This window comes from Anabrus simplex, chromosome 1 (assembly GCF_040414725.1).
Source record: "Anabrus simplex isolate iqAnaSimp1 chromosome 1, ASM4041472v1, whole genome shotgun sequence".
In the NCBI taxonomy this organism is placed as follows: Eukaryota; Metazoa; Arthropoda; class Insecta; order Orthoptera; family Tettigoniidae; genus Anabrus; species Anabrus simplex.
This window is the reverse complement of record NC_090265.1, coordinates 1,290,160,146-1,290,188,023: the sequence shown is the minus strand read 5'-3', so window position 1 is coordinate 1,290,188,023 and position 27,878 is coordinate 1,290,160,146. Positions and strand designations below refer to the sequence as shown.

The window sequence follows — 27,878 nt, the reverse complement described above, 5'->3', positions numbered from 1 at the left end:
AAGAGGAACAGTGTACCAGTACCTGAAAACAATGTACTCAGAAACTTAGCAATTCACCTAAGCTTAACAACAGCTGAAGATTTTCTCAAGTGAGAATGAAACATGTACTGTTTATAATTAATTAATTTGCTAAAAAGCAAATAAAAGTATCAAAAAGGTGGAAGATTTTCAATTACTGTAAGTCTCTGTGATTAGAATTTGATACGGAAATTGTAGCTGATTAGATAGATAGATAGACATGATTTATTTTAACTGGCAGAGTTAGGGACACGTGTCCCTGTCTTACACTTAACCAGTGAAATACATAATTAACATAAAGATATATAACATACTGAATAAATGAAAAAAGAGAATGAAACAAATTACTACGGTACTATGCTATCCTGCTGTACATAAAAATAACTATTATAATACACAGTATAAATTAACATTTTGCTTCCTGCGAAGAAATTAACATACAACAAAGAACGAATTACAATTTCAATAATAATAATAATAATAATATAGATAAACCTACTAATATTTACAATTAATTTGTCCAATTCCAGAAGTATATCACATTGACGAAATGTTCAGTTTTCATGAGTTTACTGTGGGTGAAAAACATTGCAAAATGGGGATAGGGATAAGGATAACTATGCAGGAAAACCACAGCTGAGTACTTTCTAACACTACTGATGAATAATAATAATAATAATAATAATAACAATAATAATAATCAATAATGATGATAAGAAGAGGAAGAAGAAGAAGGACCATGGGAAGAAGAAGAAGAATGATCATTAGAAGAAGAAGAAGAAGACTGTCGCACTACGAGCTCGTTTCATAGAGATATTTTGAACACATACTTTTAAATCTTCCGTGGTTTGATATCCCTCTGACCTCCTGCGGAAGGAAGTTCCATTCACGGCTGGCCACAACAGTGAAGGAATTGTTGTAGGTTGAGGATTTATGCTTAGGAATAGCGAGCAATGTCGAGCTCAGCGCTCTGGTGTTTTTATCATGGTGTTCAGAAAGGCTATGAAATCGTTCATACAGGTAAGATGGGGATTGTAAGGTAAGGGTTCGGTGCAATGAAGTCAGGGTATGCAGCTTGCGTCTGTCTTCAAGGCGTAGCCATCCGAGGTCGACGTAAGACTGGGTAACATGATCTGAAAATTTCAGATTACATATAAATCTTCCACAGGCATTCTGTGCACGTTGTAGCTTATCTCGAAGCTCGGTTTTCACATCTTTGTAAACTACGTCACAATAATCGAATATAGGAAGAACGAGGGTTTCAACTAGTTTCTTCTTTAAACTGAACGGAAAAGTAAATTTGAAATTGTTTAATGTGTGCAACGTAGCAAAAACTCGTCTACTCACAGATATTATCTGATCCATCCACGAGAGGTGCTGGTCAGTGGTTACTCCGAGATTTTTTACGCTCTTGCAAAAGGGCAAAACTTGATTTTAAAGTTGTACGTCGGGGATGGGCATGCGGAAATTCTCGGAAATAAGTCTTGGGTGGGCAATTACTATAGTTTGGGACTTTTTTGGGTTCAAAATAAGTCCATGCTGGTAAGACCATTTACTTATGGCCTAGATCCATGTTAATTTTCTCGATTGCTGTCAAAACGTCTGTTGGTTTTGCATGGATGTACAATTGTACGTCGTCAGCATAGATGTGACGTTTACAATGTGTCAGCTGTTTAGCTAGGTCGTTGATATAGACAGAAAATAGCAAAGGAGCAAGGGTTGACCCTTGTGGGACACCTCTTTTTTACATATTGCCACGAAGAAAATGCACCTTGATTGGTGACACGTTGTTGACGTTCGTGTAAATAAGTTCCCAACCATCTCAGAGTACTGTAGGAGAACCCTAGGTGATAAAGTTTGGATAGGAGCAACTCATGGTCTACAGAGTCAAATGCTTTGCTGAAGTCCAATAATACTAGGATAGTCAGTTTTTGCTCGTCAATAGCCTGTCTTATATCGTCAGTCACGCTTAGTAAGGCAGTACATGTACTGTGATTGCGTCGGAAACCTGACTGGTGTGGGTCTAATATGTCGTGGTCGTTGAGATAGTTGGTGATTTGATTATGCACTATGTGTTCGAGTCCCTTGGCTACTATTGACAGTATATTTATAGGTCTGTAGTCACTGTTTAGTCTAGGAGATTTTATCTTTGGTAAAGGATGCACCGGGGCCATTTTCCAGACAGTTGGAAATACACTATTTTGAAGGGAGAAATTGTATATGAATGTCAATACTGGAATAATAGCGTCGATAATTTTCTTTAGCATTATGATACATATATTGTCCACCCCTGTGGATTTAGTTTTGATTCGCATGATAGCCGCTTTCACTTGAAGGGGTGAGACATAACTAAAATAAAATTTGTCTCTGCCTACGGGTGGTGTGTTGTAATTTGCACCCAAAAGATTTTCTTTTGCTTCTTCGTTTAATTGTACATGGGAGGATACGAAGTGATTATTCAATTCATCAAGAGAAACTTCCAAATCGTCTACCTTGTCCGGTTTATTTAGTCCAAAATGGCGGATTGACTTCCATAAAGTAGCGGGTCTTACGTCAGGTTTTATAAGGTCATGGGCGTACCGTAGTCGAGGAGCGTTTCTTACTGTCCGAGTCGTTTTATTACGTAGTCATTTGTAATAGATAAAGTTTTCCTCTGTCGGGTAGTGTTTATATTTCCTATGAGCTGCATCCCGCTTAGCCATCATTGCTCTAATATCATCATTTAGCCACGGGGAGAGTCTTTTACAGATGCGTGCTGTTCGTATAGGGGCATGTTTGTCAAAAATTTGTAGTATCATGTTATTGAAAGTGGTGACCATGTCGTCAATATTAGTTTTATGAGTTATCTCCTGCCACGGCATCGAAAAAGCGTCTTCCAATAATTTTTCGTTGTTAATACGGCTATAGTCTCGGTAAGTCACGTGCTTAGGTTTATGTTTAGGGCATTGCAGTGCGTAAGACATAAAGATGATGTCATGGGCTGACAGTCCGGGAGCAGATGTCTGGCCGTGATGTAATACTCTGTCAGGGTTGTTCGTTACTATTAGGTCCAGTAGTGTGTGTGAAGTTTTAGTGTGGTGAGTGGGAGAAAGTGGGAGGACCGCCATGCTGCATGCCTGAAACGTATTCAATAGATGGGTGGCTTCGGAAGAATCTGGATCTAGAAGATTTGTATTAAAATCTCCCATCATTATAAAATGTTCGTACATAGGTAACAGTCTTTTAATATCAGTCTCTAAGTAATTCAGACGGCGAGCTTTAGGCGGTTTGTATACTACACCTACCAAGCATTTAACAGTAGCGACCTGTATCTCTATGAACATGTACTCAGGTTTACGCTCGTACTGTTGAGGCGACTGACAGATAATTTGAGGTTTCAAGCGCGAAGAGACAAAAGCACAGACCCCACCTCCCCCTTTGCCAAATCTGTCATTCCTCAGAAAGCAGTAGCCAGGTAATTCAAGATTCTTAGCTTGATGTTTGACTTTCAACCAACTTTCACTGCATAAGATGATATCAAAGGACAGTGGAATGAAAATCGCTTTTAGTTCATCTATACGAGTTTGAGAAACTAAACTCTGGGCATTAAGGTGACATATGTGAAGTGCTCTTTTATGTCTATTTAGAGCTGACTGGAGAATGTGTGTTGTAGCTACAAGGGGTGGGGTTCGGGTCAATGGACTAGCAGGTAGACAGGTTGAAGGGCTGGGCGGGGAAGGGGAAGTGTGACAAGGAAAAGTATTGCAATGGTCAGAGAGATTACTGCTGTTAGTGGTATGCATTGCCAATTGTAAAATGAAAACTAACTAGAAGTAGAACACAGCATGCGAATACAACCAATGAATAATCAGCAATTTACATATTTTAGATAGCTAAATTGTCTATAATAATAATAATAATAATAATAATAATAACGTGCAACAGCAGATTACGCGTACAGAATAACTCAAGTAGGAGGTTATTGATTACTTGCAAGGCAAAGTCGACGATTGTGATAGACTGTTGAAATTGTTTCAAGTTATAGCTGGGATATTGATGCAAGTGTAATGGACTAATATAACTTGGAAACAATATTCTCTAACCCATGGGTAAATAATGGAAATAATAATAATAATAATAATTATTATTATTATTATTATTACTTGTGAGGTGTGGCTATGAAGTTCTTTACATTTATTAGTATTAGTATTATTATTTATGTAGTTTTTTTGGGTATAAATCACTATCGTATTATTTGTGACGTTATGTCGTGAAACATCTGTTGTATTTACTGTATACGAGTGATTTTAATGTAAGAACATGTGATTAATAGTATATAACTGTACATATGATGTTTAAATCCAATGCAATATTGTGTAACACATGGTAGTAGTCCAGCACAACGCATCTTGTCAGTAGAACTGTATACAAAATTCTTTTCATTGTAAATAAGCTATTGGAGACTCTCAAAATTACGAGAAAACGTGTTGCATCACATTCTTCTAGAAGCCTGGCCAGGCAACGTATATAAAGAGACAGTCTTGGGAGTAGAGTTGAGTTGTTTTAATGAGACTTGTGTGGATGTCGTGAACTCGTGTTGTGATTCTGTTGACGTGCTACTGTAGCAGTCATATGTTTGTCAAGATGACGGTTCATTAATTTGTGTGTGTATATAAAATTTGTAAATAAAAGTGTACACAGTTGTCAGCATTTCGTGTGTGCGTCTTTGTGGCAACATCGTACTGTAGTTAGGGCGAAATCCTGACATATTTATTGAGCAAAATGTTCTCATCTACATCATAATCTGCTTATGAACTATTTTTTCAAGAATTTTTGACAAAATGTAATATGCTTACAGGTTGTAAATCTTCAAGTAAAGTAGGATTATTGTTTTTTTAGGATTGGGCGAATAATAGCTTGCTTCCACTGCAGAGGTAAAATGCCGGTCATAAGGGATGTACAGTGAAACTCTGTTAAGAAGTTTTTCAATGGACTGCAAAAAAAAAACTTAACCAGGAAACTTCTTAAAAGGGGTAATGCCCAAAAACTTATTCTGTACTTTGAAATACATGTGAAACACACAGCCAACAGATTTCCTTGTTTGAGAACAATACCGAAATAGGCCGATATCTAAGAGCTACTAACAGAAAGCCACAATATAAAAATTCAATTATCATGACAATATTTTTAGAGATAAAGTAAAATAATTGAACATACCATATGATAAATATATTTGATAAAAGAAGGGAACATATTAAGTTATATAAAAACGTTGCAAGGTTTGCTTATTTTAGCAGGCAGAACCATTTCCTTCCACGCTTCCCTTTCCTCCGTACTTACACTCTCTGTTTCGCAACAAATTGTTTTGTAAACGATGCTGGCTCGATTTTTAAAACGGTTCAGCCACCCGTTCGAAGCGGTAAAAGGTACCCTTAATTTGCATGCGGCTTTCTCCTGCACAATAGTCCCTCTGAAAGGTATGTTTAAACTTCGCTGCTGTTTAAACCATATTAGCAGAGCTTGTTCTATTACATCGTAGTTTTCAGATTTAACTTCCTTACAATTTGCTAAAGTATTCTCTGCAGAAGCAGAGATCTCTTCTTTCTTCACTATAATACCGTTCAAAGTAGACAGCGGCATCCCCAGTTCCTTTGCCAAAGCAACACGGGCAAGTGTAGATGACTCCACTTTCCTTATAATCTCCACTTTGTCTTTTATTGTTAGTGCCTTTCGCTTGATCTCTTTCCTCTGAGTTCCGCTCATTTTCACTTAAAACGTTTGTACGTTGATATTACAAGTATAACTAACTTCACTGACTCCTATTCATACTAATTACGACGCTACACTATGCTTGGCAATCCGTAGCTTAGGCTTACAAGACGCAAAGACAAGACGTGTACTACAGTTTGTTAGCATGTGCTTTCTATCTTCCTCACACCCCTGACACCTGCTTCAAGGATAACGGCAGCAAATGGGAAATCTAGCAACTTAGAGATTCTTAGAACCTAGGCCTAAATCGCCCCTGCATTCCTACTGGTTGTCACGGCAACGATCGTAGTTTCTGGCTGTATCACAAATACCGCATGGCCAAGCCAGTATTGAGTTTATTTTCCCGCTTCAATCCTCTTCATGCTATAGGTAATGAAGAAAAGAAACACAGGTTCGAAGTTGCAGAAATTAGTGCATGGAAAAGTATCTGGGGTATTACGTGGGAGTGATAAAGATGCAGTACCAACGCTAGCACACCTAAACATAAACAGTTTCTTTCCCCGAGAGAATTTTATTTCATGTCTCCTCATCCTCGTGCTACGTTCTAATAATGCGATGTAATAATTACGAGTGACACGATAATACAATGTTTAGCTCGTATAAAGGTAAAATTAAAAATAACTTTCAATTTTATGCCAACACGTGTTATTGCAATGCCTCTGTTTGCCTCCCACCAACACCCAGTTGGCTATCAACATTCGTTCAACTTCGTAAACTATCGGGATCTTTCAGCCAGCTGTGGCGGCATGTGTATCAGCTGGCTGCTGACAAGTCGGCTGTTTCCTGCATAGAGTCGGGAAGTTGTTTTTATTCACCTCACTAATAATGGACACGGAAAATCTTATCAGTTTAGTTCAAAAACGTAATTTCCTCTACAGCAAGACCCATAAGTATTATTGCAACAACAACGTACGAGAGAATGCCTGGAAGGAAATAAGCAAGGGAATGAAAAATCAAACAGGTTAGAATATTCAATTTTGTGGTAGATTAACAGTAATGTTGTGGACAAATACACTTTACGGTTTTTAATTAATGTTTAGGCCACCTCGGTTAATGACTTCACCCTGTTGCGGCCCGCAAATTACTGCATTAGTTTTATCAAACCATCCATTGCGTGCTTTATGTTTCCCATGTAGAATCCCGTTCGATTCTATTCCGCTAGATGGAACGGTGGAGTGGAAATTTCAACTGATGGGTTCGATTCGATTCCACAAGGTGAGAGCAAGAGAGTGAGCATCTGCTGTCCGTGTTGTCATAGCGTGATGTCATATGGCCTTGGCAGGCCCGCACATGTTCCATGAAACCAGACACACACCGCGAGCGCGCGAACGGTCTAACACAGGGTGCAACTCACGCGGAGACTGGAGGGTTCTAACCATGGGCTGCTTTGAGCGGACCATTTCTATCTCGAGGGGCTCTAAAATCTGAACTGTTTAACCGGGAAATATATTTACAACAGAACACTTTAAGCAGGAAAAATATACATGTACCTTAATGCAACTGATCAAGGGACCAAGAATATCACACTTCTTAGGCGGGAAAACTTCTTATGCGGGATCTTCTTAACTGAGTTTCACTGTATTTATTATGTGAATTAAGGTAGGAAAGATGAAATCTAGTATATCGTTCAACATCTTAAAACTAATACCATCACAGCCAGTAACACGCGAGCTGATAGACAGGAAGGCTTGCTTCACTTCAGTGGGTGAGACATGAGAGAAATATAGTTGCTCAGTATTTTGTTTCTGATCACATTTAATTTCTTTCAAGTATTGTTTTGTTCTTCTATCAGATTTGGTCCAGTCACAAAGTGGCTGCTGAGCTCCTCAGTATCTATACTATTAATTAGTTTGCTGCTTTCCAGAGCCTTACCTAAACCTAGATCTTCAACTGATTTCCATAGCTTAGCTATGTCGTTGGTATTTTGCTGCGAGTGGGCAAAGCAAATTTTAGTGTTATGAATCATTTGCCTTACTTTGTTCCTTAGCCTTTGTGACTCGAAATTTACAGTTGAACTATCTTTACAGTAGATTTTATAGGCCTTATCTCTATAGTCATCTGTTCACAAATGTATTGGTCTAGTCAAGGAGCTGCTGGATGAGTGACTCGGGCTGTTTTCAGTAGGGCGTGTCTATCGTACATGAAAACAAAAGGTAACATACTCTTCCAGCTGTTTAGAATTTATCAGGCCCAGTCCATTTTTTGCCTCTCTGCCACTATTTCAGTATAGTATATATCCTTTCCTCATTCTCTTCTTTTCTTTCCACTTCCAATTAACTTCGCTCAACCCCATTATTTCTATACCCTCTTTCTCCATAAAATCTACCTTCTTCTGCCTTTCCTCTCAGAGTCATGAGGTTGATTATGCCCACCTTCATGATATTGGCTACTGGTCGCCCATTTTTTGCAGTTCCCCGGTGCTAATGGAGCTGCGCATTGCTCGCATCAGAGTACACCCTAACCTTTTCCGACCGGACAAGTAGGCTCTGCTGTTAGGGGTGCACAGCTGTGAGCTTGCATCTGGGAGATAGTGGGTTCGAGCCCCACTGTCGGCAGCCCTGAAGATGGTTTTCCGTGGTTTCCTATTTTCATACCAGGCAAATACTGCGGCTGTACCTTACTTAAGGCCATGGCTGCTTCCTTTCCACTCCTAGGCCTTTCCTATCCCATCATCGCCATAAGACCTATCTGTGTCCATGCGACGTAAAACAAATTGTAAAAAAGAACCTTTTCCTAGGAAAGTTTAGAAGTACCTTATCATATATAGGCTATTATTACAGTGGGGCCACCACTCCCAGGGTTTTTTTTTTTTTTTTTTTTTTCCCTTATGCCATGTGTACTTTAGACCTCTCTTCAGGGAAACAGATGCCTTTTGCAACCTCTTCACTGAAGTATAGATGTTGCTGACAGGAACAAGTTCTTCCATTTTATCTGCCATTGGGACTGGGATCTTCTTCTGCCATCTAAACCGTTGACCATGTTCTCCTGTGTGGTGAATTTACATGTCATTTCCTACACAGAGGCTTCACCTGGCCTTCAAAAACAGGACTCCTTCATCCATAGCCGTTGGTCTCCTCTTTGGGTGTCAAGTTTGATGATGGCTGTTTGACCCTCGTCCAGACAGTCACAGGTGGTACCGCCTACTGTCACATATGGTAGCAGGATGATCTTGATATGACATTACCTCTCCTCCTGATGTATTTATTAGAAAACAATTGAAGGACCTGACTCAAAAGGAAGCATTGTACAAGAATACAGTTACCTGCCTTCCGGTACCTGTTGCAATACTAGCCACAATAATATTTGTGTGTAACATCCTCACTCTTAGGTGAGTACTGTTACACAATTTCAGTGCATTTAGGTTCCTCAAGAGCATTACCGACACTCCTGTTTTTAACATAATTTCATATGCTGGTAGGCCAGTTTGAAAAATAGAATTGAGGAACTCGGCTGGATACTGAACTGTATCATTGTTTCTTGCAACCAAGTTAACTAACATGTATTTTCTTTCATCATTTGAAATTCACACCGTGTTATTTCCATTTATTTCTGCAACCTGTTCAAATTTTGGGGTTGAAATGACTAATTAACAAAGCCATGTATTTTAGGCACAATGGATATTGTGAATGTTGTGAAAACCTCTGTCATTTAAGTTACCCTGAGACTAAATGATGTTAGTCAGTGATGCAGGAATGATAATATTATCATAGTACCTCATTGAATTCATCTTCTCCCTGACCGCCAAGTTCTGTATGCATGACCGCGCTGAGTGGCTCGGACCGTTGAGGTGCTGGCCTTCTGACCCCAACTTGGCAGGTTTGATTCTGACTCAATCCATTGTATTTGGTGCTCAAATACGTTGGCCTTGTGTTGGAAGATTTACTGGCAGGTAAAAGAACTCCTGCGGGTCATTTTGGCATCTCCAAAAATCGTTAAAAAGTAGTTAGTGGGATGTAAAAAGAGTAACATAGTTATTATCTATATGCATATTGGTTGTGAGAAAAAGCACCTCGATCAATTGCCACAAGAAAGATTTCTTAAGTTAAACTTGCACAAACTTGCACTTCGTTCACTCTCGTCCCACCTGTTAAAACTGTCCTGGCAGGTCTGATGGAGGTCACCTGTGTCCCAAGCTCATCCTCGCCATTCAGCAGCTGTTCCAGTTGGTGAAGTAACTCTATTAGATAACGCGTTATGCAGTCATCCTTTCACAACCAACTTTGGGACAAACAGTACATTTAAATATCTGGAATAGTAACCTTTCTACTACAATAAAAATGTTTGAGGTATGGTAAATTATAATTTACTGCTTCTACTCTCTTTGGTAAGTTTAACAACAGTAGGTTGCAGGAAATGAGTAAAACATCTAAAATCTAAGTATGTCTATTATTTGCCATTGGTAACTTTTCTACTACATTAAAAATGTAGAGACATGGAAAATCATAATTTACTATTTCTGATCTCTTTGTTACAAAGGATTCTTTGGTAAATTTAACATAAACCAACAGTAAGACACAGAAAATAAGTAAAACATCTAAAATATAAACATTTCTATTATTTGTCATAAATTAAATTTGTACAATGCATAAGATCAGATATTTTATTTTCTACAACTTTTGTTATGTAGCATTTGTTGATGGGACTGGTATTAATGGAAATAGTTGAACATTTTTTGTCCTTCCCTCAAAGTGCAATTTCACCCAGCATGAATAAAATTATTTATAGCCTAGATTTTAAATATTCTGTTAAAAGAACTCTTATTTTATTTATATAGATTTTGTCAGTTGGCTTTTGCAACAGTCGTTACATTATAGACGTCTGTGGTGGAGCATGGAAAGATTTTAATTGTAGTTTTTGCCAGTTTTTAGTTATTTTGATTAACGTTTCTTGCATTGTACTGTCTCTACTTCATGAACTTTTTCCCTTTCTTTTAGTTTGATCATTTATTTACATACAGTATCTTTTTACTTCTTATATATTATACACACTATATATACTAAGTATACAGCCAGATGAAGATGTGGAAGATGTACAGCGACTTCTGAAGCGAGTGATATGTTCAGCAGCCTATGAACCATCCTATCTAGAATAAAATAGAGGTTTTGTATTTTCCTTTGTGATGTCACACAGGCGTATCTTGAGGTATGAGGCGGTGGGAATATGATCAGGAGACTGCTGAGGAGGCATGCACTGTTACCGTGGCTAGCGAGGGAGCAGCAGCAGAGGGCAAGCAGTGAGGTGGGTGCGAGTTTGTAGTTGTCGCTTTCCACACTCCTGGGCAACGTATAGCTCACCCTGGGAGTATGACCATTTCTTGGTAACCGCTGACAGGGCTTATTGCTATAGGATTCCTGAGGGGAGTAGTGGATGCAGTGCATGATTTCAGTGTTACTGCATCATCAATTAGGTGCAATTATTTACAAATTATTGAAAGTTCACTGTATGTTAACATTATAATCTGTATGTTAGAGTTTGTGTATTCATGAATCACAGTTGATTTTCCTGAGGTATAAGTTTTAAATGTTTTAAATAGGATTTGGTTTCTACCTGTACTAAAATGTCTGTACTGTAATATGTAACTTTTCTCATGGATGTGGATATAGCATGTAATTATCAATTCCTTGCTTCTTATGCTATCTGCAGGCAAGGTAACCTCTCTGTCGACCGCTTTCTTATGGTATATGATCTGCGGATGATGAGGGCAGTGACTCCCATCCAAGTTATGCTAGATCCTTTGCTTCTCCGCTTTCTCCCGTCCTTTTCATCGCGTTTGGCAATTGTGTCTACACTGGGTCAGATGCAGTTGGTTGATACTGTTGCGCTCTCTCAACCAAACATCTGTCTTTATCAGGTATGTATCACCTTTATATGTTTCATTTAGGTATAAAAATGTTCACTTCATTATTACATATGATCATAATCATTGTTCCCTTGTTCAGTTTGTGGATCATTGATTTCCATCTCTGCCTGTCTTTCCACCATTTTTCATCAAAGATATCTCGATTGTTTTCCACTCTCTTCCCAGGATCTTGTTCAGTTTTTTCTCTGCATCATTTCCTGAATCTGTCTTTTGGTCTTTTCCCTCTAACATCCAATGCAAGCACCAACTTTTGGATCTTCATGCTTCCTATTCTTATCATGTACCCATACCACCTCAGTCATGATCTTTCTACACTCTCTCCCACTCTGTATACAGCAGCTGTTTCTCGTATTATCTTATTTCTTATTGGGTCCTATCTTGTCTTGGCCAGCATACTACTTAGCAATTTCATTTCACTTGCTTGGATTTTACTTTCCTCTCCTGTGGTCATTACTCACGTTTCAGCTCCATACTTCAAGATTGGTAGAAAGTAGTTCTTGTACATTATTTCCTTGTATCATGTTGGCACTTTCTTACTCCATAACAGTCCTCTCTCACTTTGGTAAAACCCTCCAGCAAATTGCATTCTTCTTGTATAGTACTTTAGGATTGTGACAAATAATGTTGAAATGGATGTTTGTTTCATGCTCATGACTACAATTGGTGAGAGGGGGCAATAGAAGGGAAATGAATGTAAATTTTTACAAAAATCATTGTCAGTTTACTTTGAGGTAGTGTGTCTGACTCATGATCCCAACTTCATGGATTCGATTCTGGCTGCGGTAGTAAATTTGTTAACTGTAAGTAAAATATCTTCACATGTCATGGCATTAATGTTGGAGCAGGTGTTGTATGCTCTTTGCATCCACTTGATAACATTACCGTATTTACTCACATAATACATGCACCCTGATTCAAGTTCAGAGAGGGAAATTTATTTTTTTCGTATTTTATGCTCTCATTTTGAACATTTAATGTGTAGTTCAATGAGTGTTGCAAAATGAAGGTAGCAAGTAGCTGCCTTTTTATTTTGAAATCTGGTATTTCCAAATTACTATGCTTAACTGATCTCGTGTGTGTCAGTGTTGACCTGACTTAGTAAAGCTCTGTGCAGTCTGTTTCAAACATCATATTCTGTATGAGTACTCTACATGCGTTCTGTGATCTCGTAACTGTTTGTTATTAAATCCACAGTGAATAGGTATGCAAGTAATAATGCATCGTATAAACTCGTGGTAGTCGGTTACACTGAGATCTCTGGAAGGATGCAAGTGGTGATGGCGGCAGTAGCAGTAGTTCTTCCTGCAGTAGAAATGATGAATAGCATTGAAAGGTAAGGATTTTCTTCTTTTTGGCAGTATGCCATTATATATGTATGTGAAAGGTACCTTACCCTTTCGTATTTATTTTGTTTCAGGTGTTGTTATCAACTTGCAATGGGAAGAATATCTTTCGGGTATGCGAAGGCAACTTCAAATCTGTGTCATCAAATTGCCAGATGTAATCTTTTGCTCTTAACTGTTCAGAAGAAAACTGATGCACTAATTTTACAGCAAATGTCAATTTATTTGCATTTTTTAATGCCTATTTCTATATTTAATTAATCTTCCTTTCATTGTAAATAAAGTTTATGTATGTCAGAATTAAATTATTTACACAGCCAGATTTTTCGCCTGTATGTTTACTCAAAAAAGAATGTTAGGTATGCAATAAGGTACCGTATTTCTCCAAATCCAAAACAGTATTTTTTTCCCAGAATCTCATGTGAAAAATCAAGGGTTATTTCGCATTTACGACCTAACAGTAACGAACACCACTGGCAGCTACCATGGTAACCATGCTGCTTTATTATACATCATTAGCTGCAGGAACCGGTTTTACAGTGCCTGTGTAACATCACTGGATCTCGGGAAATAGTGAAGACAGAATGACATTCTATTAGATTTTACAGAAATGTTTCTCAATCCACAGAATGGCATCAAAACATGCGAGCCTTCGAACTCTTAGGAAGGCCACGGCTACTTAGTGGCAGAGTTATAATGCGTCTGTTGTACCTGACGGTCTGGCTCCATGGCTAAATGGTTAGCGTGCTGGCCTTTGGTCACAGGGGTCCCGGGTTCGATTCCCAGCAGGGTCGGGAATTTTAACCATCATAGGTTAATTTTACTAGCACGGGGGCTGGGTGTATGTGACGTCTTCATCATCATTTCATCCTCACCATGACGCGCAGGTCACCTACAGGCATCAAATCAAAAGAACTGCACCTGGCGAGCTGAACATGTCCTCCGACACTCCCGGCACTAAAATAAAGTTTTTTAGACAGCAGAAATACTTTTGTGATGGATCGTCGTATTGCAAAGATACGTGGAACAGGTATTACTGGCACATTTTCAACAGGTTCTCGTCAATATTATGATGCCAGTTTTAAGTTAATGGTTATTAAACATGTGGAAATGAAGAATAATTGTGCAGCCGCAAGAAAATATGCCATAGGCCGGTAATATTTGGTGTTAGCATGAAGACAAAGATAATTTAAACAACTGCATACCAGTACTGTACAAAAAATCCATTTAGTGGCCCGCAACAAGGACGTTTTAAAGAAGTCGAAGTTGAAATTGTGAGGTATGTGCGCAAAACACGCAAGGGCGGAATGGCCATACCACAGTGCAATAAACTTGTTTGTTGACCTTCAACGTCCGTGTCATTAGGCCTATCATTCAAAGAAATATTTAGCCACCTAATCAATACTTTTATTTAGGTGGCTAAATATTTGTTGGATTGTCTGATACATCCCACTCTGATGAGTCTAGTGTCAGACCTAAGACGAAAACGCTGGTTAATAGAGCAAACGCCTGAAAAGCCTTACATCTGATCTGTTTTTGACAAGCTCTATTGGTGAAAAAGAAAATCTGATTCCCTCCATGGGAACTAGAATTTTCCATTCTGTCATATCAATACGGACATGAAGTGGATAGTTTGTAATCATTAGGACTGTACATCACTTGCTGAAGTCGGCCGAACCTGCCAAGCGAGACGTGTGTGTGCAGCGGCAGCCGGTTGTGCCTGATGCTGAGTAAAAGTAATAGTTTTATAGACAGCAGAAATATTTTCCTGATGGGTCATCGTATTGTAGAGACGCATGGAACGGGTATTGCTGGCAAATTTGCAATGGGTTCTCTTTGTTATTAATGATGACAATTTTAAGTTAAAGGTCTATAATGATAATGCATGCATGCACATAAAAAAGGCATAACTAAAGCCAATGTTTGGCATTGGCATGAAGACAAGTATAGTCTGAAAATGCGTGCTGTGCAAGAAAGGCACTCATATGATTTTACAAAGCACTTTTTAAGCCTGATTTAACCTTTTTAAATGAAAATGTGGGAGTCGTCTTGCATTCGGGGAATGCACAGTTGGAATGTCAAAGATTAATAATAGAACACCAGTTTGAAAAAAGAAGAAGAAGAGCATGGTTTCAGATGTAACAGAGTGATGATAGATCTTATTTTTGCTATCAGCCCGATAATGATAAAGTACTGAGAAAGAGGGACTTAGAAAAATCTTATGACAGCATGCCAAGAAGTAAAATATGGGGAGCTTAGACAAACTAAAGGTTCCAAAATCACTAATTCAAAAGATCCAAATGTTGCACGAAGGCTGTGCAGGCAGTGTGCCAGTGGGAAATGGCACATCAAAATAGTTTTGAACAAAGAGAGGAGTACAAAATTGTTTCCTGTCCCCGTTACTCTTCATCATACTTATGGATATCATTCAAGAAAAGCAGTGGATGTTGGTAATTTTAATGCATTTATTTTTGCTGATGATATTGCCATTTATGGATGGACATAGCAGGAGGTACAGAGGAGGTTGCATTGTTGGAGCAGCAAGTTTAAAGAATAGATTTTAACTGTAAGCAAGCAAAAGACAGTGGGAATGAAAATGAGTAGAATATCCGCTCAGAACAGTCTCACACTTGGGGGAGAGAGAATCTTGGAAGTGTTGTCTCTAGTAATGTAGATGTTAAACAAGAAGTACAAAATAGTTTCTCCAAAGGATCCAGTTTTTTCTTCTACCAAGTTTGGAATCTTGCTTAATACAAGGCAGTTCCTTTAAAAGCAAAACAGACAGTGTTCAAAGCATACATTCTGCCTGACATGATAGGTAGCTTGGATTAGAAATCAGTATAAGCATGTGAAATGTTCTGTGATTAGCTGTGTGCAAAGGTTGATATGGGAGAAAAATCAGGAATTACGACATCAGAAGAGACATACAGGTGAACTCACCAATGGAGGAAAAACTGAGAACTGCATGGCTGAAATGGTTTGGCCATGTAAAGCAAATGGAGGAGACGCCGATTCCCAGGAAGTACTTAGAGAGGATGTTACCTAGACAGAGAACAGTCAAACGTCCCGGAAGAAGATGGTTCGACCAAATTAAAGATGATCTACCAAAAAAAGGAGACATATTGGGATATGTAATGAAAGAAGAAGTTTACAATGGCAGAAAGCATATCATTCACACAAATACAGGGTCCTTTTTAGTTTTGGTCACAGCACCACTCAGAGCACGGCACAGCTGGCGCAATGACACTCGGTCACTAGCCGGTATAACATGCGCCTTTCCTCCTCACTATATCGCGGCAATTCATATTTATAGAAAGCTATTTCTAGTGAAACTATTAGTCTACAACCTACCTGGCAATAAATTCGAAGTTCTAAATGTTGTCCCTCAGCTGTCAAACATGCCTAACACTTCGTAAACAGGTTTGCAGGCACATTGCAAATCTCAGTCTCTTCTCTTGTGTGAAGGTTATTTACTTACACTTCTCTCCTTAGCATCCTCCACAGGTAATGATCACAGGGATTTAAATTGGGAGATCCAGCGGGGATAATTAACCATATGATCTTCAAAAACTTAAATGTTAAAATACGAATGTTTATTTGTAAGTTCACCTATTCAATACATAAAATATTTTTATAATTAGGACTTCACCCTTGTCATAAATTTTATATTTGGTACATGTTTTGCCCGTCTACCAGGCTTCATCAGTCATAATAACATTTACTAATATATTTAATAATATTTACTTCGAAACACATCGTATTCCTACGGGGAGGAAGGATGGCAGGAAATTTAATGAATTGAAAGCAGCACTCACTAACAGAAGAATTCTTCGCATAACACAAACAATGAATACACGCTCTTCTACTATATACATCACTCTTTGAACACACTATCAGTATCATAGATGTTAAACTAACGGTGAATACGTGGGACTTATAGCGTAATCACTACTGCATTAGATCACATCAGGCGGACATGAAGCAATATATCTCTGGGCAGATGAGTCACCTGGCTGTGCTTTCACCTTTCCGTGTAGTTCCCCAGACACTCGCACAGAGCTAGGAAAAAAAAAAACTGTACTATTTGGCCTGATGGAAGAATCCATAGGTGATGATGATGATGATGATTAAGTTCCTCAGCTCACAGATAATTTTAATAGGGCCATTGGCTATCAGTCATTTAATCTATATACAGGCCATTGTGTTACAGTAATATTTATATGTTTATTCTTGAACGCGTGCATTTTTCCAGGCTGAATTAGAATAGCCAAACTTAAGATACACATTGAGATAGTAAATTGAAGATGTGTTCATTTTTTAAGAGAGAGAGTGAGCAGAGTCTCTATGGAAGTTCAAAGAAATACACATGTGAGAATTTATAAATTCATCAATACCATTTTTTAAATACAAGTTGCCATGCTGAGTGGCTGAGACGGTTGAGGTGCTGGGCTTCTGACCCCAACTTGGCAAGTTTGATCCTAGCTCAGTCCAGTGGTATTTGAAGGTACTCAGATACATCAGGCTCGTGTTGGTAGATTTACTGGCACATGAAAGTACTGTAGTTAGTGGGATGTAAAGCAAATAACATTAATATTTCTTGACAAATGCTGTATTCTTGCATCTGTCCCTTGGCACAGGCCATAGCAAAATGTAGCCTTCACTGAAGTCTGAGTTTCATTATGGCTGGGACAGCATGAAAGTTGCTGAGTATGTGTGGTGCTGAATAATGGCATTCAGAGCAAGACTAGTGTTGATGACATGTCAGACATAAAAACCTGTGAATGCAGGGGAAATATATTTCCTTTATCCTGTTGTCCTTCTCCACACTCTGTCTGCTGTTTGGTGTTAGGACACAAAATAATGATGTCACTAATTAAATCACAGTGTTGTATTGTCCAATCACAGTGTACTGTCACAGAACACTGTCGAGCTATGTGATGATGTCAGATAAGATTGGAGCCTTCAGTAGGTCTTCTAGATAATAGAGACTGGCTTCATATACCATAATTTTCTTTGGGACAGTTCTCTTGATGATGATCTCACCTTGAGCTTGCTGGCGTTGATTTCATATTTCAACAGCTTTTGTTTCGGTCATTAGTCCATAGACCACCGGGCGAGTTGGCCGTGCGCGTAGAGGCGCGCGGCTGTGAGCTTGCATCCGGCAGATAGTAGGTTCGAATCCCACTATCGGCAGCCCTGAAAATGGTTTTCCGTGGTTTCCCATTTTCACACCAGGCAAATGCTGGGGCTGTACCTTAATTAAGGCCACGGCCGCTTCCTTCCAACTCCTAGGCCGTTCCTATCCCATCGTCGCCATAAGTTCTATCTGTGTCGGTGCGACGTAAAGCCCCTAACAAAAAAAAAGTCCATAGACCACTTACACTTCCCTCAAAAACTACCGTAACAAGTGCTGGGTGTCTTGAGATGTGTCCTACCTTTCTCCCTCTTCTTGTCAAATCGTTCTCCTCTCACCGATATGATTCAGTATTTCATCATTTGTGATTTGATCTGCTAGTCTCACCTTCAGTATTCTTCTGTAACATGGCATTTCAAAAGCCTCTATTTGCTTTCTTTCTTTGCTAGTTATACTCCATGTTTCACTTCCGTACAATACCACATTTCAGATACAAGTCTTCAAAAACATGTTTCTAATTCCTATGCCAGTCCGAATGGAGCAAATTTCAGAAAGGTCTTCCTTGCTTGTGTTAGTCTGCATTTAATGCCCCCTTACTTCTGCCATCATTCATTAGTTATACTGTTACCCAAGTACTGTAGAACCTTGATAATTCGAAATTGGTTAATTCAAAATCTCGCCTAATTCGAAGAAGCTCTTGTTCCCGGCAGCATGAGGTACGGTTATTTAACTTGTTTAATTTGAAAAACAGATAATTTGTAATTCAAAGAACAATTCAAAACTGACTTTACATTTTTTTAAAATGGTATTTTAAAGAGTAATTTAAATTCAAAATTTCTCCGCGTCATGAAAAAATGCGTCCTCCACAATGTACGGGGGTAGCTTTCTGCACTTTCACTTACTTTGGTGTGTCTACAGTGTGCCTCATATTTGCTAAGTCTGAGTGAAATCGTAATTCTTTTGTATTCAACATTTTAAGGAATGCGACAATATCACGTAGCAGGCAGTGTCCAGAGAAATATAATCTGTGAACACTGGCGATACTGACAGTTGGCGAAAAAGCGTAGCTCATATGATCAATTCATATGCACCAAACGATATTGTCAGTGCCGATGAAACTGCATTTTTTGTTAATGCCGAGCTCAAACTGACTTACGGTTCTAAAGGAGAGAAGTGCCAGTTGGGAAATCATACACTGTATTGTGTTGCAATGCACACTGAAGCGAGACACTTCCTTCCCTCATCATACAAAAGTTTGATGAGCCACAATGTTTTAAGGGCGTTGGGCACTTTCCGTGCAGGTACAAGCCATCTAAAAATTCAAATGGTATAGTAATCCAAGAGATTAAGCATGTGCACAGGACAGCCAGCATAATTTGTCCTCATCTTTGAATTGTGGGTGGGTTTTTTTTTTTTTTTTTTTTTCGTTGCATGAGTTTCAGGGTCACTCTACTGTGTTGCAATGCACACGGAAGCAAGAGACTTTCTCCTCTTGTCATAGGAAAGGTCGATAAGCCACAATATTTTAAGGGCATTGGGTACTTTCCGTGCACTTACAAGGCATCTAAAATGTATACAGTGTAGTAATCCAATGGATAAAGCACTTGCACAGGGGAGCCAGGATAATTTCTCCTAGTCTTTGAAAAAAAATTTCTTTGCGTGAGGTTATGTTTGCCAGCGAGTTATCCAGGTGCATTATTTTAATACTGTAAATGCACCTTGTGGATGGATACATTTTGGAAATAATTTTTTTCATGGCATTTAAATAGTTTAAACTGTGAATCAAGGTTAATTGCATGCAGTAATGGGTCTTAGAATATTTTGTGGCATCGCAAGGTTTGGCATTTTTGAATTACGAGTTGGCAGTTAATTAAAAATCACGTAATTCAAAGTCCGATTTTTGCATCCCAAGGACTTTGAATTAACAAGGTTTTACTGTAACAGTATTCCTGTTCTCCTTTCAGACTTCATTTCCTAATCTTATATCTTCTGCATCACCTGATTTTGTTTGACTGCACTCCATTACTTTTGTTTTGGATTGATTTTCTCATCTTGTACAGCAAATGTGAATCATACATTAGGAGCACCCAGTTTAGATTCCATAATGGATTTGGCACCAGAGAGGCATTGCTGGTGATGAAGGTTTTGGTGAAAAAATGCATAGATATGTCTGCATTTACAAGTTTATATGTCTGTCATGTCATCAGTACTAGCGTTGCTCTGAATGCCATTACTCAGTACAACCCATACTTTAGCAACTTTGTCGATTATGAAAAAGCTGTCAACCATGTGAAATATGAAACATTGCTGCATATCTTACATGATATTTGTCTGGATGCTAGACGACTTCCAAATGATTGCCAACCTCTATTGTAATCAAACCGCATAAATTGAAGTTGATAACATCAATACCTGGGCTATTGAAGTAAAGCAATCAGCAAGGCTAGGCTGTGTTCTATCTCCTCTTCAATATCTACTTTGAAAGGGTATTTTCTGAAGCGTGGGAAGGAAAATGGGAGGGAATCGTTAATAGGCTCACAATAAATAATCTGCGATATTTGCAGATAATACTGTTCTGCTTGCAACAAGTACTAAAGATCTGCAAACATGACTAAATTGTGTGGTCGAACACAGTGCTGCAGCAGGCCTGAGTTTAAACATGAAAAAGACCAAAGTAATGGTCATAAGCAAACAAGCCGTTCTACCTGTTTACTTGACAGCTGGCACTTCACTGGAGCAAGTCCAACACTTTAAGTATCTCGGCTGCATACTTGATCACAGCTGGCACAATGCTGTTGAAATTAGGTCCTGCATTGAACAGACAAGGACTGCATTCAAGAGAATGAGCCCAGGGACTCCATCTCGGTTTACTTCAATGTTACGTATTGTCTGTCTTACTTTATGGTGCTGAGACTTGGACTCTAACAGAGAACACCACCGAGAAATTTCAATCATTTGAGAGGCTACATTGCCTGCTCAGAATATCATGGGTTGACAGAATATGTAACACTGAAATACTCCAATATCTGAACAAAGAGGTAAAGGTCATCCATAACATCAAAGAGAAGAAAGTTTGTGTACTTTGGCCATATTGTTCAAAATTATAAATATAGACTCCTTCAGCTTATCTTACAAGGTAAAATTGAAGGAAGGCGAAGTAGAAGAATATTTTGGCTATGGAATCTACGAGAATCCCCACTCTATTCTGAGTCACTGAGAACAAGAATCAGATCACTCTGATGACAACTAACATCCATTGAGGATATGGTACAAGAAAAAGATGACGATCATTCAGCAATTTCTCCAGATCTTCTCTAGACTCAGATAAAATACCATCATCATCAAATCTCAGAGTTTTGATTTCCTCTCCTTAGATTGTGATTCCTTTTCCAAATTCCTCTTTTGATTTCCTTTACTGCCTATTCTATATAAACTTTGAAAAGGAGAAGTGACAAGCTGAAGCCTTGCCTCACTCTTTTCTGAATTACTACTGCTTTTTCATAGCCTTCGATTCTTATCCCTGCATTTTTAAAGATTGTAGATACTTCTTTCTTGGTATCTAATGCTGGTCGCCTTCGTGATTTCAAATAGCTTGCTCCAATCAAAATTGAGGCACTTTGAATGGCAGAGGCATATGCACCAAAGTGTGCTTTCTTAATTTATTCTTGCAGCATATAATATGAAGTGTGCTCTTTCATGGCTGTTATGTGTGAATGGTCGATACGCCTTTGTTATGAGCATAACCTCCACTTGAATATAGCCTGTCATTCTACCTTACGCGCTGCAGCTCAGTCTCGAGAATATCAAAGGCATATGAACCAGCCCCCAGCCAGTCGCTGTCCTGCGATAGCTACTATGTATGTAACAGCATGGGGCAATAAATCTCTTAACAGATGGTGTTACTATTGTTTTCAGCCCTTCAAACCTCATAAATTCCTTAAGCATTTTAATGGATACTGTATTTGTTTTATGTTTAATCTATCTTGTATGGTGGTATCTGTTTTGAAAGTTGAGCTTTTCATTCGGTCTTTTGCTTCAAAAGCTAGTTATAACACTCATTCTTGGCATCATGCAGTTCATGCAGTAATATTTATTTGGTGTATTTAGTGTTGTATATTTAAATTTGTGCCTTTAACCATTATCATTCAAGGAATGAAACTTGTAGTGTAGACTTTTATTATGCACATACAATGAGCAATATAAACAGTGCTTCTCCTTTTCATCACTCAAATCGTCCTAGAAAATGCTGTGTACAGAAAAATAAATGGAAAATAAATGTAGCCAAAGAAAAAAAGAGAAAGGGAAATGCAGGTGAAGATTATTAGTTCAAAAACTAAAAATGTTGTTAGTGCAAAGGAAGGAGCGCCTCCTTACCGGTGTGCTTGTTTCGAGAAAGTTGGTCGAAATGAAAATGATGAAATATTTAGACAATTTTGGGAAAGGGGATTACAATTTATAGAACAGCTATTTAAATAAATTAATAAAAAGTGTGGATGTCAAAAGATCATGTGTAACCGGCAGGGCTTCTCATATTAGTTCATTTATATAGTATGAATTTCCATTTTGCAGGAAAACTGATTCATTCTTAACGCATACAAATGCATACCTTACATTTAAGAAAGGTCATATATAAAATTAGTGTTCAAAAACTTAGAATATCTGTAAAATTGTATTTTATAATTTACAGTAGTAATGCCTGCTGGTTCTTTTCTGAGCAGTGTACAGTATTTTAATTGTACGTGGATGTTTCTCTGTGTGATACTTGGCAAAACTTTAAACGCAGTTTTCTCTAAACTAACTTTTGGCGCATATGCCTCTGCTATTCTAATGGCCCTAATATGGAATGCCTTTCATAGATCCATGAATCCTATTTACGTGGGTTTGTCCTTCTTCAGTCGATCCTCTAAGATCAGACTTAAAGTCAGGATTGTTTCACATGTACATTTCTTCTTCTGCCGGGCTGAGTGGCTCAGACGGTTGAGGCGCTGGCCTTCTGACCCCAATTTGGCAGGTTTGATCCTGGCTCAGTCCGGTGGTATTTGAAGGTGCTCAAATACGTCAGTCTTGTGTCTGTAGATTTACTGGCACATAAAAGAACTCCTGAGGGACAAAATTCCGACACCTTGGTGTCTCCGAAAACCGTAAAAGTTGTTAGTGGGACGTAAAGCAAATAGCATTATTATTACATTTCTTCTGAAACCAAACTGGTCTTCTCCCAACTGAACTTCAACTTGTATTTCCGTTCTTCCATAGCGAATAGAAAGAGGAAGTGAGAGCACTTCGACTCACTTCCCGTTACAGCAGTGGAGAAACTAGTGACTACAGTGCAGAGATTTGCCACTGCAGCGCAACGATCGTTTTGGGTGAACAGATGCCATTGTTTATACTGGGTGTGCGCATTTTTACTTGTAGTGAGTGATTTTTTTACAATAACTATATTTTTTAATATAGTGAGTGTGAAAATGCCATCGTGCTTTGTGCTGGGGTGTTGATCTGCTTACAGGTCAGGTGAAGGTAAACATTTCTTCTCTCCATCTGAAACTGAGGAGCATTTCTCTCAGTGGGCTAGAGCGATCCCAAGAAAAGACATGCAGCTTACGCATAAGTCTAGGATTTGTGAGTGTCATTTTTTGCAAGCTTATAATAAAAGTGGACTCATTTATTATTTATGGGGGAAAAAGTTGAAATTCTGAGAATAAGCCAGGAGCTGTCCCTCACATTTTTCCTAACTCCTATTTTAGCAAGTCCCTGAAAATTCGAAAACCTCCATTAAAATGAGAGTTACTCAAAGAACATGTTGGCAATGACAATATTAACAGTAGTAGCTTAGAACGTAATGAACTGAATTTTCTCTCGACATCTAAAATACTTACTAGTGACGATAATGTAAAAATAAAAGAACCTGGTCTCAGTTTGCCCTGTAAAGTAGCTGATAGTGATGTTGATGCTTCTAGAACTATTCTAAATTTGAGGAGACAAGTTGAAAACCTTGGTAGGAATTTAATTAGAACCAAAAATAAATTACTGTAGTTGCATGCAGAGCTAAATTAAAGCAGATTGGAAATAAAGTCAATGTGTCAAGTGAAGCTGAAGACAGTCTTAATTTCCTTAGCAAGAAACAAAAAATAATTGTGGACACAATGCTCAAAAAATGTAGCGCCAGCCTGAAAGGTATGCGCTATTCTAATGAATTTATATTAGATAGTTTGCTTTTGAAAATCAAATCCCCTAGGGGTTACAAACATTGTTTGAAGCATGAGTTACTTCCTCTCCCTACTGAAGCTCATTTGAGACAACTATGCAAAGGGTTGAAATGTAATTATGGTATTAATGGAAATGCCATGAATGCAACTAAAGATTTTTATTTAAACAAGCAAGATGAAAACAAGCGACTAGGTATAGTGATTTTTGATGAAGTGAAATTGAGAGAAGACAATTTGATTTAATACAACTACACTGACAGTTGATGGATTTGTTGATTTAGGAGGTGAAACTCCCTGCGACAAAAAGAACATCCTTGCCAATCACACACTTGTATTTATGTTTGTCCCTTTGTTGCACAGCTGGATCCAGTCTGTAGCAGTGTATGCTAGCAAGAATGCAACTCTTGGAGAACTATTGTCAAAAATAATAATTCAGGCCATAATTCAATTGGAACAAGCCGAGGTGAAAGTAATTGGCTTTACGTGTGATGGAAGTCAGTGTAATAAAAGGGCGTGGATGAATTTGGGAATTTCAGGGAAGAATGATAAAGTAAAATGCTCCATTGAAAACCCGGCAGATCATCAAAGGTGAGTGCGGGCATTTTCTGATTCCATGCATATTTTGAAGTGCATACATAATTATTTCCACGATAACGTTCTTTTGCTGTATAAAGGCAAAGAGACAGTTATACACAGTTATATCAAATTGACACTTCTCCTGAGTTCGCTGGTCTTTGAAGTTGTCCTAACATAACGTCCTCTCACATTAACCCAACCTTAATTCAGAGGATGGACGCCAGGTTAGCTTTTCAGTAATACAGTAATAGTGTAGCTGATGCAATTAAGCTGTTTAGAGAAATCAGTGATAGTGAGCACACAGAAATTTTCAGATGAGAAATCAATTATCTAGCTCATTGTCCAAAGGATGTGGTAAGTTTAGTAAGACCTTGGTCAATGTGGTGCAGTTCTCTGCAGTTGACCACATGACTCATAAATCCCCCTGCCATGTAGGAACACCAGGACGTTGGCATTGGTGTGGGACTCGTGTGCTCGTTGATCCCGAAGACTGTGCCACCTCAGGGTTACCCATGCAGGATTGGCCTTGGAGTAGAGCCAGACTAACTAGGTGTCCCCCAAGTTGCCTGAGAGGTGTCCTTTTTCTTAGTTTCTTTCCCTATCCTAACCTCTGTATTTTGCATTTCTGTGACTGTCTACCCAGCCTCTCTGTCTTGGGAAGAATGTCTGTTTTCTGAGAGAGAAAAAGAGAGAGAGAGTGTGTGTGCAGGTATGTGTGTGTGTGTGTGTGTGTGCGTGCGTGCATGCAGAAGTTTCATTTTCCCCCAGTCACAAGTTTCAGATCATTGCAAGGTGATGCATGGCTGCTGGGTGTCTAATCACTAGCGGCTGACCTCTAGGTTCCGGGCACCCTCTGGGGTGTGCAATCCTCCCTTGGCATGTGGAGCTCTGCCGAAGGTTGAATATTTATTTCTGTAGCTACTCGTCAGACTAGAAATGGAACTTTCTTTTTCTTTTCAGAGTGGCACTCTCAAAACAGCATCTAATAAATTGAAAAAAATGCGAGAGGTATACTTCAGAACGTGTAGATTACAAAAGTGGCGAATGTCTTCCTCTATTTCTGGTTACTTCTGGGGTCGATGAAAAGAGTTTTCTGGATGAAAGTCCTTTCCTAATCACTAATGCAGTTGAGGAAATTGTTGTTGATGATGTGTGCGAGATGCTGCAATAGCTTCACAATAGATCTATACTTATTAAGACATCGACGGCTGAGCAGTGTAGACGGCTACTTAAGGCTAGTATGTTGAGGAATGTGGCAATTATCATTGAGAAGCACAATTCCATGAACTTCTGTAAAGGAGTTATCTTCCACGGGCATTTGATTAAGCCTTCCAATGATGACATGATCAGAAACCTAGCTTGTCGGGGTGTGACCGACGTGATACAGATGCTTTAACTCTGATCTTCGAAGTGCAGTCCCTGCCCAAATGTGTAAAGGTTGCAGTGTACCGCCTGACTATATGCCTGTACTGGTGTCGAGTGCACACCGCCATATGTTTGCATCGATTGCGAAGCTGTGCATACTGCAACGCCCAAGGACACATACAACAGTGAATACACAGAAATGACAAAATCAACATAAAGCACAAAATAACTTACCTTGGGGCGGTAGCATAAACATAAAATGTGGAAGGGCCCAGAAATATTAAGAATTAAAGGCCAGGATCTTAAATGCCAGGTCAATGCAACTAAGACTACCAAATAAGATACAAAATTAAAAGTTAAATCAAAATATTTACTTAAAGAATAAGGAAATTTTTTTTTATGAATGATACTTAAATAAGATTTTAAATGTCTTGCAATGTATTGAAAAGTAAGGGAAATTGAGAAAATATAATTTATTGTTAAAATTAATTAATTAATTAAAATAGGCATTACATATATATTTTTAAAAAAATTAAAATTATGAATGTACACTCAGATAGCAAGCTAAAGTAATTCTTACAATGTAGCTAAAAATAAGCAAGTTCAAGAACTTACACCAAAAAATATTTCATGTTAAATTAATTCATTAAAATAGGAGTCAAATATCTATTTTTAAACTAATTAAAATTATGAACACACACTCAGATATGAAGCTACAGTAATTCTTACAATGTATCGAAAAATGAGCAAAGTCAGAAACTCGCATCAAAAAATAATAATTGTTAAATAGATCCATTCCTTAAGAGCTAATCATACTACTAGCCAGTAAGTTTAACTAGGTAGGCTACAATTAATCTGGTTAATCTGAAATTTGTTGCATAAAAATCTGAATCATCCCAGAAACACGGTTATACACAAAATTCAAAATGTAACGACAACAGCAAATAAAATTTTACACGCATAAATAATTAAATGAACAGACTAGAGAATTGCAGGAAAGAAAAATATTCCCCAAGTAAGTTAATTTACAAATGGAAAACAATATTAATGTTTCACAATTAACTGAACAATGATACACACACTGAAGCCTACAGCTACCCAAGCCAAGCTATCATGATTAATTAACAACTGGCAAAGCCAGCCAAAATATAGTGTACACGGGAGATAAGATGAAATGAATGTAACGCAAGAAATAAAGGAAAAGTAAAGAAAACACGGACATGAATTAGACTGAGGAGCGTAAACAGAAGAATATTTAAGGAATGGGAGAAACAAATTTTGATTCGCCACAACCACGGTATTACAATAATAATGTATAGTTAATTAAATTTATCATTTCATTTAACAAAATTTTAATAGAGGACCAAAATGCTTGTTATTAAATTTAAAATTCAGGATGCCTTGGAAGTATGGTAATGTGCGTATGAGTCAGAATATAAATCCATCCCTGAAAGGAGTAAAAGAATGATCCCATTACGAAAAATAAACCATCACATGGCATTGTACAATCAATAACAGTGCAATAGAGACTACAAAACATGAACCAGGGAAAATAGGAAGAAATTCGTCAATCAAAATTATTAATAATAATAATAATAATAATCCCAACAACATTAAGAAGCAGAAAATTT

At 38.2% G+C, this 27,878-nt stretch overlaps 1 protein-coding gene across 1 annotated transcript in view; it reads left to right on the top strand.

Annotated features, from left to right (window-relative positions):
- Positions 1-27,878, top strand: part of PAN2 (PAN2-PAN3 deadenylation complex catalytic subunit PAN2) — a 317,774-nt gene that overhangs the window by 30,697 nt on the left and 259,199 nt on the right. The window contains exon 6 of the mRNA XM_067138515.2: positions 11,410-11,617. Within this exon, the coding sequence (XP_066994616.1) occupies positions 11,410-11,617 (208 nt within the window). The remainder of the gene's footprint in view (positions 1-11,409; positions 11,618-27,878) is intronic.